The sequence below is a fragment of the Triticum urartu genome, chromosome 3 (genome assembly GCF_003073215.2).
Source record: "Triticum urartu cultivar G1812 chromosome 3, Tu2.1, whole genome shotgun sequence".
Lineage (NCBI taxonomy): Eukaryota > Viridiplantae > Streptophyta > Magnoliopsida > Poales > Poaceae > Triticum > Triticum urartu.
In genome coordinates this window covers 16,732,777-16,747,696 of record NC_053024.1, presented here as the reverse complement: position 1 = coordinate 16,747,696, position 14,920 = coordinate 16,732,777, and the positions used below count along the sequence as shown (strand labels likewise).

Sequence of the window (14,920 nt, the reverse complement as noted above, 5' to 3'; positions counted from 1 at the left end):
AACATCTATTTTGTTCACGTTTGCATGCACGGGCAGGAGATGCGTCCGCGCGTTGAGCATGTTTTCAACGCAAACCCCAATCCGAGCGAACACGGCCCCATCCTCATCCCTAAACGGATAAAATCCTGACAAAACGGACATCCATTTGGAGCCGTGTGTTGAATTTGGCCTTAGGAGATGACCCCATCAGCCGAGATAGTGGCCGGTCATGTTGCAGATGAAGTAGTAGTCCCCCGTCGTGGCGAGGTCGATGACGTCGCGGCCCGGCGCCCACTTGCGCAGGAACGGCACCAGCGTCCCCAGCCACGGAGACGAGTTGTCCTCGAGCGCCTCTGCCACTGTGGCCGCGCGCGGGTACTCCCGCAGAGAACGTATCCTGTGCAACCACGAGACTGGTGTAACGAGTGCTCCGACCGATTCTGAGCCACTTTAAGGTTAAATCTGCAAAAGTACCAGCAGCTCCCCTCGCAGATGCATATTGTCCCTTGGTTCCGCATCCAATGGCGCAGAATCTCTTGGAGCACTCGTTACACCAGTCTCGTCGTTGTACATGATACGTTCTCCTAGTTCTGCACTGAAGCCAAACAATCGTTGCACCTCTACCAACGGGGGAGTTGCGGGAGTAGAGAACGTATCCTGTGCAACGACGAGACTGGTGTAACGAGTGCTCCGAGAGATTCTGCGTCACTGGATGCGGAACCAAGGGACAATATGCATCTGCGAGGGGAGCTGCTGGTACTTTTGCAGATTTAACCTTAAAGTGGCTCAGAATTCTGTACTCGTCCTCTCTCTCATCGTCTCCCTCCCTCTGCCTTCTCTTCTCTCCCGTGCCGCTGTAATCCATGGGAGCAGGTGGGAGCTAGGGTTGGAAAAATGTGCCCGGTGTCATCTCTCTCTCCTCCCTCTCATGTACCTGGGTAAGGATCTACGGCATAGAAGCTTAATCTCGCCCTGTGTTCCTCTAAATCGACTGTGCGCGTTGATTTATTTGGCAGCGATGGCTCTTCGATGTCCGATGTCGTCGTCCGGGGCGTCGATTCTATAGAGGTACATGAGTTGACGGTCTTCCGCGATTCAACTATGTATGTTCTCTTCTTCCCTTATCCATGAGTATAACTGTTCTTTCAATCTAATCATGTTTTCCCCCAATTCATATTTATAAACGTTTCCACATGGTAGTTAGTACTTTTGTATGAAGAAATCACAGTCATCGGTTCAAGCTCAGTGGTAGTAGGCGGAACACAGATAGGTGTGCTACTGCTTGCTGGTTGCTCAAATTTGTTGTCAGTTTAGGGCCATCAGTTCCTCAAATCTAGTTGGATCTTATTGTTCCTATTACCACATGTTTTTATGTGAATATTCATTGGCGTGCTCGTGAAATTTTTCGATCACATTTGCCTCTGGTTCTTGTGTGCGAAAATTATGTGCACACTCATTCCTTTCTTTCGTTCGCGCCCACAACTCTGCACTAACCATGACATTGGTGTGTTTCTTGCAGAATGGGGCAATTGCTTCATCATTAGATAAAAGAAATAGCACACCCTGCCAACAGGACGATAAGATCGAATCTTCCAGAGCTATGCTCTGGTAATGTGGTACTTCTACAAGTGAAACATCAGCAGAATAGCCAAATCAAATTTGCTGAACATATCTTTCACTGCTGCAAGCTTTGCTTTGTTTTACTGTAGTTAATTCCCCAGAAGAAAAATTGTTTAACGAGTTTTAAGATCTGCTTCATAGTTCATACATACTAGACTTACTAGAACTATTTTTTATGTGATCGAGCAGTGTCATTTGTTTTATTTGCCGCACCTCTGTACTTTACATCATTTTTCCTTCTGTTTATGCCTACACGAACCAACTGCAACTTGTTTTTAGCTTTGGTTAATTCTAGCCTATGCCATCCTTTCCCAGCTTAAATCCAACATTTACAAATCCAATCCCATTAAGTATTAATGTATTATTCCTTACGAGTACTCCCTTGGTAGTTGGTACTTTTTGTCTCTGAAATTCTATTGATGATCATTTTTACTTTTGCATGCAGGACTATGCTCCTTATGAAATTATCTGAAATTCAGGCTTGAATACTATGTTATGATGCATAATCATCTAATCATCTCAACACTTGGCTTCATCCTTCTGGGGGTATGACTACTATTCGATTATCCATGCACTATGTTTCTTTCCTTTTGTCAATTTCCCCCAATTGCAGCTTTTATTGGACTAGTAATTAGGTAAAGAGATGTGCTTGTTGTTCCCATCCTTGATTTGTAAAGAGTATCTATATGTCCTGTAAGCTTTAAAGTAAGTTTTGTGCATGAATGTTATGACTTGCATGTGAAAGAATGGTTAACAAGGAGTTAGCGGACGTGCCTGGAGATAGATTATATCTACTGTGTTTTCTTCTGGTTCACTTTGTTGATCTTAAAATTAAACTGCACTTGATATCCAATTGAATTTTCTCATAGCATTACTAGTTCATCTTATTCATGCTTTTTTTTCTTGTTGCAATCCATGTTCTAACAACGCTTTTAGAATCAACAATATTGATCTAGCGTACATGTCCTGGAGTCATCTTACCAATTCCTGATATATGTACTTGTAGTACCGTGTGAACTGTAATTGTAGATATTGATTGGAGTAGATGATTCTTAACAGGATGTGCAAACGAGTTTGAGGCCCTGTGTCATCCAGAAGGAACCATGTTGTGATTTCCCATTTGCGCTAATGCTCGATCTTTCAAGTGTGACTGTTGGACGACATTTATTTTGGCTGATGATTCTGCTTGTACTTTGGCCAACCTGTGGTTATCACTATTTTTTCCAACTGTTTCTGAACTAAGTCTGATGCTTGCGCCTGTGCTTGCATCCCAGAAATTACACTGTTTGAGCAATTGTGGTTTTATTCTACATATATGTACACATTGTTTCCAAATGTGTATATGACAGTGGCCATGTCAATTTTTTTGGAGCTTTTACTATCATATCCTAATTTCAGTAAACTCAGTGAAACTACTTCATTACATCTTGAAGCCTTGGTGCAACTTCTCCAGAGAGTATGACACTACATATGAATTGTAAATACTCATACAAAAGCGGCTCTTAATTCTGTCATATAAATAATCATATCTGGGAAATGTCATTCTTTTCCACAGAACAACCATACTGCAGATTCCTGGATTCACAATAATAGTTAAAGCGTCCCTTGCAAAAGAAAGAGAAACAACAACAACTGCAGATTTATATAACTCCTGTCCACTCTTTCTATTCACCTGAAAAATGAGTCGATCCGTCCCGACTTGAGGTGCTTCCTTTGACGGGATCCAAGCAGCTCATAAACATTCTCGGTTTTGAGCCTGTGACTTATGTAAATGATGTTCATCTACTATGGAATGAAAGATGGCAACCATACTACTTTAGTGGAGTTGCAAAGGGTACAGACAAAAAAAGTGGTTTGGGATGATATACACAGGAGGGATGATGTAGAGTGGCCCAGGAGAGGGGAAGAGAGGCAACGGAGAGAATCCCCCTAACTCTAGGACGCAGCTGACGGCATGGTACAGACGAGAACGCAGACTACAGAGAGAGTAGAACAGAAAGGAAAGAGACGAGAGGTGTGTTGAGGACTATTTAGACTTCAATGATTCTGCAAGGCCCAAGATGTAAAACGTACCAGCACCCCTTCGCGTGATAAATCTGTGCCATCAGTTTTCCATCCAATGGCGCAGAATCGGTCGAAGCACTCGCTACACCAGTCTCGTGGTTGCACAGGATACGTTCTCGCAGAACTAGTACTAGAGGTTGATCGTTTTCTCACGCGATTCTCACAAAGTGCAGAAGTGGTACTAGTGCAGGCGCCGGCCTTCTGTTCAGTGCAATACTAGTACAAGAATGAAATGAATTTGATTAAAAAAAATTACTCCGCTAAATTTAGGAGATCGATTAGGTCCGAACAACTATTTAAAACCTGCAAAATTTCCAAAAGTTTAATTTTATTAACTAAACACTAGGAACTACTCCTATTTCACAAATCACAATTAAAATACATATCCCAACTATTTTAGAAACTAGTGGAGTAAATTTACTTCACTAAGCTTTACTCAGCCGGATACTTCACTATTTTATAAGGGATCGGTTAAAAATGCCCTCATACCTCTTGCCGCTGTAGCCACCGGTGATTGAAGCAAATGAATTTCAGGACTGTAAAAATCTCTGGGAGTGACTTCACTGATTTCTCCAAGACTCCAACCTATACATAGTGAAGAAAAGTGGAGACGTGCTCCTCCCATTCAATCAAACGACCCACTTCTTTTTTATCTGGATGGTGGAGATATGGTCTGATACCATACAACTATATTGGTAGTTCGATCCCCTTCAACCATCGGTAGGATATTAAATGATATCGACACAAATTAACAGAACTACGGTTTTTATTGGCTACATCCATTGTACAAAACACATTACATTTGTAACATATAGAGAAGAAGTTGTGCACTTCATTTATTGTTTGGAACTTGCGCACTATAGAACATTTAAATTAAAACAACGTTCATGTAATGGGAAAACTATCTAGGCGTCACCGTAGATATAGTGACATCATTAACACTACAAGACTTAGTAGTAGTGGGTGCTTCTTTGTTCCCTGCCGTGCTTAAGCTGAAATATGCCGGGTGCTTAGGCTTTTGTAAGATCATGGTCTTGTTGCTTAGCATCGCAATTACATCCAACATGGTCGGTCGATCAACAGCGTTCTCTTGTACACACAACAGTGCAATGTTAATGCACCTCATCATTTCTGTTGAATGAATGTTGGGAACCAATGCTGCATCAATGAGTTCGCTCCAGCTTTCCTCTTGAAATAATTGCCAAGCCTATTTGAAATTTCATCAAATACTTAGTTTATCACAGAATAAACAAAAGCTTTTTATCCAGTTAAATGGATGTGTAAACATCCACTCACATGTCCAAGGAGGTTGATGAAAGCTCCACATTCATGGGAATTCCTCTTCCCGCTAACGATCTCGAGAGTTAAAACACCAAAGCTGAATACATCCGATTTGATAGAGAAAATGCCATGGGAAGCATACTCAGGTGCCATGTAGCCACTAAAACAGTGTAATAATATATGTCAAATTGCTGTACGGGTGGCTTGCAATAAAAATGTTTATGAGTGGAGTATTCATATGAAACTTACTATGTACCAACCACTTTTCTCGTAGTATTTGTGTCGGCATTATTTGAGCTGAATATTTTTGCTAATCCAAAATCTGATATTTTAGCATTCATTTCGCTATCCAAGAGAATGTTGCTTGGTTTAAGATCACGATGTATAACACGCAACCTAGAGTGCTTATGTAGGTAAAGAAGTCCTTCTGCTGTTCCTACAATTATCGTGATACGTTTGTCCCAGTCCAATAGAGCTTTTCTATCTTCATCTGCACACAAATTAAATGTTGGTATAAGAGAGCAAAAACATCTAAAGAAACATTCAAAGGAAGAGAACTTTAGTTTGAGTAACTTTCCAGGTACCAGTATGACAAACAATGTAACTTATGAATCTGAAAATGCAAATATGTACCAAAGATAAAGAAGTCCAAGCTTTTGTTTGGCAAGTATTCATAGACCAGTATCTTCTCCTCTCCTTGAGAGCAGCATCCCATGAGCCTAACCAAGTTCCTGTGTTGCAGTTTGGCTATGAGCTCAACTTCATTTTTGAACTCTATGAAACCTTGTCCTGAATCCGCATCAAGTCTCTTAACTGCTATCTCCACTCCATCAGGAAAAAGGCCCTAGGAAAAAAAACATCTATCAGTATTGTGAGGGCTTTATGAATGATAATATTCTTCCTCTGATCCATTGTGTTTTTAATTCCTATATATACTCTCACAATAATGGTGATGCATGTTGTCTTGCCTAGAAAACAAGGATTATTACGTAACGTTGTTATATATATTTACCTTATAAACAGGGCCAAATCCACCTTCACCAAGTTTGTTTTCCTCGGAAAAGTTACCAGTAGCCTCTAATATCTGATTAAAGTCAAATACTGCAAACTCAGACAGCTCTGCTTCCATTTCCCAAACTTCATCTCCTTCTTGAAACTCGTGAGCACGTTTTCCTCGTAAGGCCCCTTTACCTGAAAATTATGAATATCAATCTCTTCAATTACCACTCTTTATATTGATCATTTCAGTCATTAATTTACCCACCTTTTGTGTTCTTTGTTCTAAGCCGCCGAAGACAGCAGACGATGAAACAGAGTGCAACTAGTGCCACAGAAGCAGCCACCGATAAGGCAATTACCCAAGGTTTTACTCCATGTCCTTCAAAATTAGCACCAGTGTCAAGAAATTATCATAAGTTATAGTAATATAACTACTTAATCAAGGATTGTTCATCACATACTCTTGCCTGCGGGAGCCGGAGCCGTCGCCGGTGCCTGAGCCAGGGACGATGGAGATGGAATCGGCCGTATGTTCTTGTCGTCGAAGAACATGAAGGCCTCGAACCTGACGTTGCAGCGGAGCCGGAAGATCCGGCCACCGAGGCGCACGGAGTTGGTGGCGTTGATAGAGCCCACGAGCCGCTGGAGGCACGCCAGGCAGTCGCCGGCGGACAGGTCCGGAGTGCACTGCGCCAGGGAGTAGAGCGTTGTCGTGGTGCCGGGGCCAATGGAGTCCATGAACCCTGTGGCGAACCTCCTGGCTGCGGCGGCCGCGTACTGCGCCGTCTGCCCCAGGAGCTGGCGGACGGCGGCAGCGACGACGGCGGCGTTGCCGGGGATGGAAGTCACCGTGTTGAAATACTGGAAGAATGTACCGTTACCGGTGGTGCCTGACGCGGCGCTGAGGAAGTCGCGGTCGCCGGAGAAGCCGAGGAGGCACCCTGGTTTTAAGGCGTTGGTCTCGTCGTAGTCGTAGTAGACGGTGGCGGCCGTGTGGTTGGGGCACCTCTTCTGCGCGTAGCTGAAGGAGGAGGCGACGCACTCCCTGCACGCGGTGAGGTTGGTGGTGTCGTGTCGGCAGAGCGCGAGCGCGCGCACCACGCCGGCAGTGGAGTTGGCCGTGGCGTTTGCAGTAGCGGTGAGGAAGAGCTGCGGGGAGGAGGAGGTGTTTGCGGGGAGGGTGGCGTTGAGCACGGCCAGGTTGGAATGGTAGGTGCTGTTGGCCGTGTAGTTGCCGCCGCTGCCGCAGACGATCCCGATCGCCGACGCCGACGCCGGCATGAGGAGGAGGAGGAGCAACAGCACGCCCGCCATGCTGACCGGACGTACGTGTGAGGTGTGACTCCAGGTGCTGCTTGTCTTAATTGCCTCTGCTTCTCGTTGCTTTAACATGGCAAAATGTAGAGAAAGTCAAGGTCATCAGGTCGTTGGTGGAAAAAAAAAATCTGCAGTGTTTGAAGGATCGACCTCGGCGTCACCCAGTTAATTTCTCGACTTCAGATTTGTTCACATCACTACCTCACTCACAGTCACAGCGCAAGTCACACGCTTTCAGTCTACCAGATCCGGGCCGGCAGGAGTAGAATTTTCTTCTTCTTCTAATAAACAGTCTTTTGCTCGGTTTTATAAATAAACAGGGCATCTCCAACGCTGACTCGTTCACAAACGTCACATGTCCACGTGTTTGGACATAGTTTGTCATTCAACATGAATCCTTATCTGTTTGTGGACATGTTCGTGCGTCAATTTTCCCGCCAACAAGACGGAAGCAGGGGAAGGTATGCGGGCATCTGGACCGCCACTATGTACACGCCCGACACCCTGGCCCCATCCAAAACCCTTTTCGCCCGAAAAACCCTCTCCACGTGCAGCGGTTACGACACATTCATGTAGGTCAGCCTGCTTCAGAACGGACGCGACTCCATCGCATTGATGTCAGGCGGAGGGATGCGACCAGACGAGCGGATGTCACCGCTTCAATGTCGACGCGGAGATCGAGAAGCCTACTCTGGCTGGTGCGCCGCATAGAAGTCGGTTGCGCGGCGGTTCGCCTAGCCGCGGCTATTTAAGTACGGCTTCAGCGCGGTTCACACCACACCTTACATTCTGACCTCTCTGTCATGCCCCGATCCCCTCTTCATCGTCCCTTATCACGCGTAGATTGCACCGCCTCAATGGCGATCTCATCATGATTCAGGAGGAGTGGTCTCTACGCGACACCGCCGGCAAGGGCAAGTGCACCCCCCCCCCCCCCCCCCCCCCTCCCACCTGGATTGGCGTTGGCCAAGGCGGCCCTGTGCGCGATCCAGGACGAAGCCGAGCGGCTCCTCCACAAGCGTCGCGCGGCCGTCGGGCAGGACTGCCGCACCCTTCCGTCATTGGAAGGACCACTCCAGCGATGATGACAACACGGATGGTGATGGAGATGCTGCCGACCAGCCGGGCCAGGCATACAAGGTCATCGTCCGCTACAAATTAGTTCGAATTTTTTAAAGTTTTTAGTTGAATGGGAAAAAATGTCCGGTTTATGCAAATTATATGGAACTTTATGTCTGTTTGCATGAGTAATGTCTGAATTTGTTTTGTATTGCGGGTGGAGCTTTGGACAAGTTTTGGATGAACGGCTACCGTATCATAGTCCGTGACAACTACTATGTCCGTTTTGGGGTTGGCTTTGGAGATGCCCTCACACAGCTGAATGCTACATAATGTGTAAACAATAGTAGAAAGGTTGGGCCCGCTTTGCTGCGCGGTTGGTGTTGTTTGGTTTGTTAAAAGCATTACTCATTTTGTTGATGTATTAAATTTTAAAAAATTCAAACCTTTTTAAGTTTAATCAAATTTGTAGAGAAATATATCAAAATCCATAATACCAAATCGGTATGATTAGATTCATCATGAAATGATTTTCCATTTTTTTGTTTAATATTGTGGATGACGATATTTTTGGCTCTGAACTCGGTCAAAATTAAAGGAATTTGACTTACAAAAAATAATAGTGTGTTTTATTTTATTATAGTTTGATGATTTGATGGGCCTTTCTCGGTGTGATTCTGTGCTGTCCGCTAAGAAAACTCATATTTATGTGGGGAAATTTCTGCGTTGGTAGCTGCATGTACTATATTGGTGTTACTTTGTCACATGATGAAGTTTCTTTTTTTAGGTGGTGCGAGAGTGCGCGGGATTGATATGTTTTTATAGGCCGATTGTTGCTGATTGATTTGAAAAAGAATTGGCTCCATAATTGAATACCTCAATTGAATTGAAGAGCTTCAAAATTAGGCAACAATAGCGACTTAAAATAATTGAATGAGAGGGCTCATTGAGTAATTGTTGACCCGGTCAAAATTGAGTGACTCAATTTAAATTGAAGACCTTAATTAATTGTGAGGCCTGAAAAATTAGAAAGCATGGTGTATAGTATAAAAGAATTGAATGAGAAAACTTTGAGAAATTGTTGACTCGGTCAAAATCGGATGATCAAATTGCAATTAGAAACCTCAATTGATTGTAAGACCTTTAAAATTAGAAAGCTTAGTGTTATTGAGGATTTATACAAACCGGTCAAGTAAAGACACTAGAAAATAAACCGAGCACGCTAACAAATATTAGAAATGTACCACTAGACGCCTCCGGCAAGCGGCTGAGAAGAAGCGCTGGAGAGGTCTGATCAGTCAAGAGACCACCAAGGCCGTGTTGGGTTAAAAAGTATGTGTTTCTTGCACTTTGCCGGTTTCCAATAGTATCTTTCCCATCGCCTCTGTTCTATAAGAGCTTGTTATTTCTGTGATAAATGAAAATGGGGGTTTGAAAAAAAGATCTGAATCACACCTCAAAAATATTCTATTGTATTAAATGGTAGTAATAAAAGTGTATGATGGACTAATCAGAAAAAAAAAAGATAAGCATATTACACTAGAAAAGCTTGCAGAAGAAAAGAAAAAACATCTTGCGGTCTATTCGGTGAATTAATAATTTACATCCTTTGGATTTTAAGTGGAAAAGAGAACCTGCCTTTGGCATCATTACATAGAAATATGCCATCCCTCGGACTCCAAATTGACTAACCGCTGGCAATTCTCTTAGTCGTTGCTTTCAGTTGAGAAAGTCTTTCTTTCGGAGACTCAAGGACAAATTATTGAATATGACATGAGGTAACGAATTACTCAGGTCATGGACGTTCACGTTCACCTAGCCATACGTGTCTGGCACGGCCGGCAATCACATTTTTTCTACCTCGCGTTGTGGATGACTTGGAAGAATGAAAGAAATTTTATGCATTGGCCGGCCAGTCTCTGCTAACTGTTGCTGTTGCTTTCCTACTAATTTGAACAATCAATCTCGGCGTAATCCCCAGTTGATTAATTTGTTGACTTAGTATTGTTCAGTTCACTTTCACTCACACTCGGTCTACCAGCCGCCGGCCGGCAGGAATATAATATACTTCCTCCCAAAATAAGTATCTCAACTTTGTACTAGAGAGTACTATATTTTTTCCAACAAATTATTTCTATATTAAGAACAAGAACAAAATCACGTGTCCAAATAAGAAGAGAACAACGAAATTTGCACAACAAACAAATGGGAAAGCCTGCTGCAGGAAGCCTAATTCAAAGTCGTCCCTTGAGACAATTGATTTCGGACATCACCCAACTAGTCAGAACACGCCCCTTCGCCATCTCATAGCCTCATCTGCTTTCGTCCCACTCCTTTGTTTCTACCATGGTTTTCAATTTCAGTTTCAGAAAATTCTCCACCAACCGAAATCACCGAAATTCAGTGATTTCAGTTTGCATTTATGCCAAATGACCGAAATATTCACTTGAATTTAATTAAAAAATATTATTTTTTAAAAAATATTTTGAAAAATATTCGAATTCATATGCAGTACTGAAATTGCTAAAATATTTTGGCCGAAACGTAACTATTTCAGTGTCTACTAAAATTATTGAAATTCAGTGAAATTCATCAAAATCTCACTGAAAGTGAAAACCATGACCATGACTAACTTGACACATCTTCATCTCAACAAACGGAGCGAGACCGGAGATAGAATCAATCTGACTACAAGTTGTGCACAACTAGTCTATATCCAAGGGGCCTTCTAGAAACCCTCACCTAGCTGTACTCTAATTAAGAAATACGAAAACTACCCATACAATATTTGGAATCCCTACAGAAAACCAATCGTAGTACGAGGAACAAAAAGAGTTCCCCCCGGTAGAGGATTCATGTACCTGCCAAGGCGAGGCCCCCTTATGGAGGAACAAAAGCCGATTCATATTGTACGAGCTTTTGAATAGATCATGATCTAGTATAGATAGATTGAAGCATTTCTCAAGCACCAAAACCACCTCTACACCTTTGACCATTTAGACATTGCAGTTTGTAGAGTTCTTTTTATAGCCAGATAGTTCTCATTCTTTTCCCTAGATACCAAATCATTATCTGTGGAACAACTTAACAGAATCGAAACATCATTTGGCACGATCCATAGTTGTATTGTGTTTTAGTTATGTGTGACAAAAAAATCTAGAAAAAACACCTCATGCACATAACTAAAGTCAGGTAAAAATTGCAAATTAAGAAGAAAAGAAGAATGGAAAAAGTTACTCCAAGTAGCTTCGAAGCCTTCTCTTATACTTTTTAGGGTACATGAACAACACATTTGAGATACCACTTAAACTAACACATTATACACCATTTATGTTGGTGTGAATGTACTACAAACGGACAATACACGGGGGAAAACACTATCTTGGACTTGTGATAGATATGCTCACATCATTGATACTATATGACTCAAGAGCAGTGGACGTCTCTTCATTTCCTACTCTTACATTGATATATGCAGGCTGCTTAGGCTCAGCCAAGATCATAGTCTCATTGCTTAGCATTGAAACAATGTCTCCCATGGTTGGTCGATCAACTGCATTCTCTTGTACGCACAACAATGCTATGTTAATGCATCGCCTTATCTTTGAGTGACTATCAAAAATCAATGATGCATCAACAAGGTCAATCCACTTTCCCTCTTCCCATAATTGCCATGCCTATTTGCAATTCCATTACACACATTAGATTGTATAGAAAATGAAAAATAAGAGATAATTTCCCAAGCTTAAGTTTGTGTATAAGCTCACATATCCAAGAAGATTGATGAAACCTCCACGTTGTTGGGTGCCAGAATTCCGTTTTCCGCTAAGAATCTCAAAAATGATAACACCAAAGCTGAAGACATCGGATTTAATAGAGAAGATGCCCTTCGAAGCATACTCAGGGGCCATGTAGCCACTAAAATGGTATATGGTAAGTGTCAAGATTGCCTTATCTGGTTGAAATGTAATATATATATAATTGCAATTGGAGTTTTATTAAGAGACTTACTATGTGCCAACAACTCTTCTTGTAATGTCTTCCTCGGTGTCATTTGAGCTGAATATTTTTGCTAGCCCGAAATCTGAAATTTTGGGATTCATTGCACTGTCTAGGAGGATGTTGCTTGGTTTAAGATCTCGATGTATCACAAGTAACCGAGAGTGCTTATGCAAGTAAAGAAGTCCATGTGCTACGCCTTCAATTATTGCAAGAAGTTTTGTCCAATCCAGCAAAGCTCTTCTATTCTCATCTGCACATTAATTAGATATATATTAGTATAACAGGAGAAAAACACCTAGGAAAATGAAAATAAACAGCCAAGAGAATGAAATTATACTCATAGGACTGATAGAAATAAAAGTCTCGAGTAATCCTTAATCAGTCTGATGCATCATATCGATAATGCAATAATGCAAGTAAATTAAGAAATTCAAATGCATACCAAAGATGAAGAAATCCAGGCTTTTGTTTGGCAAGTATTCATAGACCAGTATTTTCTCCTCCTCTTGAGAGCAACATCCCAAGAGCCTAACCAAATTTGTATGCTGGAGTTTGGCTATGAGCTGAACTTCATTTTTAAATTCTATGAAACCTTGTCCTGAATGTGAAGCAAGTCTCTTAACTGCTATCTCCGACCTATCTGCAAGTTGGCCCTGAGAAAAAAACAGATGGTCCAAAGTTAGGCTCATTGTTTCTTAAAAAAACAAAACTAGGCTTATTGTAATTAATCCTCCTCTACCATTTACTCCAAGTTATAAGCCAGGTTCGATGTAGGCATACTTGTTTCATACAAAAGGTCATTCATATTAGCCTTCTATACCGATTTACCTTGTAGACAGCGCCAAAGCCACCTTGCCCAAGTTTGCTTTCTTCTGAGAAATTATTTGTGGCCTCCAGTAGCTCTTCAAACTCAAACAAAGAGAAGTCCGAATTCTTCCCTTGCCACTCTAAACTGTGAGCACCTCTTGATACTTGTAGCATCAAATATCATATCAGAACTATTACCACTAATTTTGAAGATTATATGAAGTAACAAGGTTCCACTAGATAATTAGCATACCTTTTCTTTGTCTTTTGAGCCGGCGACAGTAACAGATGAAGAAGAAGAACGCTGCTGCCGCTAGAGGAACTACAGCTACGGGAATCACCCACAGCATGCTCCTGCGTTTGGTCGGAGTCGGAGTCGTCCCCGGCGGCGACGACGGCAGGCTTAGCATGGGCTGGGCACCGTAGAAATGAGATGCCTCGTACCTGAAATAACACCGCGTGACACCCATCTGCCCACCCATGCGCAGGACCATGGTGGAGTTGACCATGCCGAGGAGGCGGCGCAGGCAAGCCGAGCAGTCGTCGGCGGACAGGTCCGGCGTGCACTGCGCCAGGGAGTACACGTTGGGGTAGGTTGTCACTCTTTCCATGTCCATGACGCCCGTGGCGTACAGCTTCGGCGTTGTGGTGGCCGCCATCTTCGCGGTCCCCACCAGCAGCTCGCGGGTAAGGTTGACGATGCGGGGAACGTCGCCGGTGGTGACGTTCCTGATGTTCCAATCCTGGAACGGCGGCGTGTTGTCGCCGTATCCTCCCGTGGCGTTCGAGGGTGCCGCTAGGATGTCGGCGCTGGCGCCGTAGACGACGATGCAGCCGCCGTAGTTGGCGCCGACCTTGTTGCACTGCGTCTGGTTGAGTTGAGCGAACCAGTTGGAGATGCAGTCACCACAGGCGGAGCCGACAGGGCCGTCGCCGAGGCAGAGCGCGAGCGCGTAGACGACGTCGGGGGCCTGCCCGAAGGTGGAGGTGGCGAAGTTTACCGGGGAGGACGAGGCGTTCTTGGAGAGGGCGGCGCCGACGGCCTTGACGTTGTCGCAGAAGTCGGCAGCGGCCAGAAACGGTGTGGGTCCGAGTAGGAGGAGCAGGATGAGGACGCCGGTGGTCGCCATGGCAAGCTAACAGCCGAGCACGACCAGCTGCTGAACGAAGTGCCAGAGATGATGAACGAAGGTGCGTTATGCGTCAGCTAGCAAATCACTATCGGTCCTAGTCACTTGGAAAAAATTACCACCGGTCAATACTGCATTACTTGGTCTTGAATCGTTCACTTGGTTTTGCGGAGGTCAAGCCAGCTAGCGACAATGAAAGCTCAGTGTTGTTTTCTTCCTATTTTCTTTCCATGGAAAAACTGTACTACTTTGACAAATTATTCCATCTTGTCTGGAAAAATATGTTACTCACTACTCTCTCGGTTCCTAAATATTTGTCTTTCTAGAGATTTCAACAAATGACTATATATAAAGAAAAATGAGTGAATCTACACTCTAAAATATGTCTATATACATCTGTATGTGATAGTCCATTAGAATTTTCTAAAAAACCAAATATTTAGAAACAGAGGAAGTAGATCTGTTTCCACTTGCAAAAAGGAACACTGGAAGTATGTACATTCCACTTGGACCGTTCTTCAGTTAATTTCCCACCGCCACCGGTCATCTCAGTTGCTTTCAGTTCTCACTAGCTTGATTTTAATTATTTTGAAATGATCAACGCACCAATCACGCTGAATTTCATGAATTGGAGGTTCCACTTGCACTTGGTCGCCGGCTTG

General features: G+C 43.4%; 2 protein-coding genes across 3 annotated transcripts; both read right to left on the bottom strand.

Annotated features, from left to right (window-relative positions):
• Positions 1 to 4,393: 4,393 nt before the first annotated feature.
• Positions 4,394 to 7,298, bottom strand: LOC125542422 (cysteine-rich receptor-like protein kinase 10). 2 transcript variants are annotated; one of them, XM_048705465.1, is made up of 7 exons: positions 6,405 to 7,298; positions 6,209 to 6,322; positions 5,957 to 6,129; positions 5,578 to 5,788; positions 5,194 to 5,434; positions 4,960 to 5,104; positions 4,394 to 4,870 (listed from the first exon to the last, which is right to left on the bottom strand). In XM_048705465.1, exons 1-7 carry the CDS (start codon positions 7,255 to 7,257, stop codon positions 4,565 to 4,567), a joined length of 2,043 nt encoding a protein of 680 aa, XP_048561422.1. In that variant the 5' UTR covers positions 7,258 to 7,298; the 3' UTR covers positions 4,394 to 4,564. The 2 variants fall into 2 exon arrangements, with proteins under 2 accessions (XP_048561422.1, XP_048561421.1); XM_048705464.1 differs by having other exon boundaries at positions 4,395 to 4,870; positions 5,957 to 6,135.
• Positions 7,299 to 11,544: 4,246 nt separating this feature from the next.
• On the bottom strand, positions 11,545 to 14,331 carry LOC125542424 (cysteine-rich receptor-like protein kinase 10). Its single transcript, XM_048705468.1, has 6 exons — positions 13,382 to 14,331; positions 13,150 to 13,292; positions 12,764 to 12,974; positions 12,331 to 12,571; positions 12,087 to 12,237; positions 11,545 to 11,996 (listed from the first exon to the last, which is right to left on the bottom strand). The coding sequence occupies exons 1-6, from the start codon at positions 14,256 to 14,258 to the stop codon at positions 11,697 to 11,699; spliced, it is 1,923 nt and encodes a 640-aa protein (XP_048561425.1). The 5' UTR covers positions 14,259 to 14,331; the 3' UTR covers positions 11,545 to 11,696.
• Positions 14,332 to 14,920: the final 589 nt, after the last annotated feature.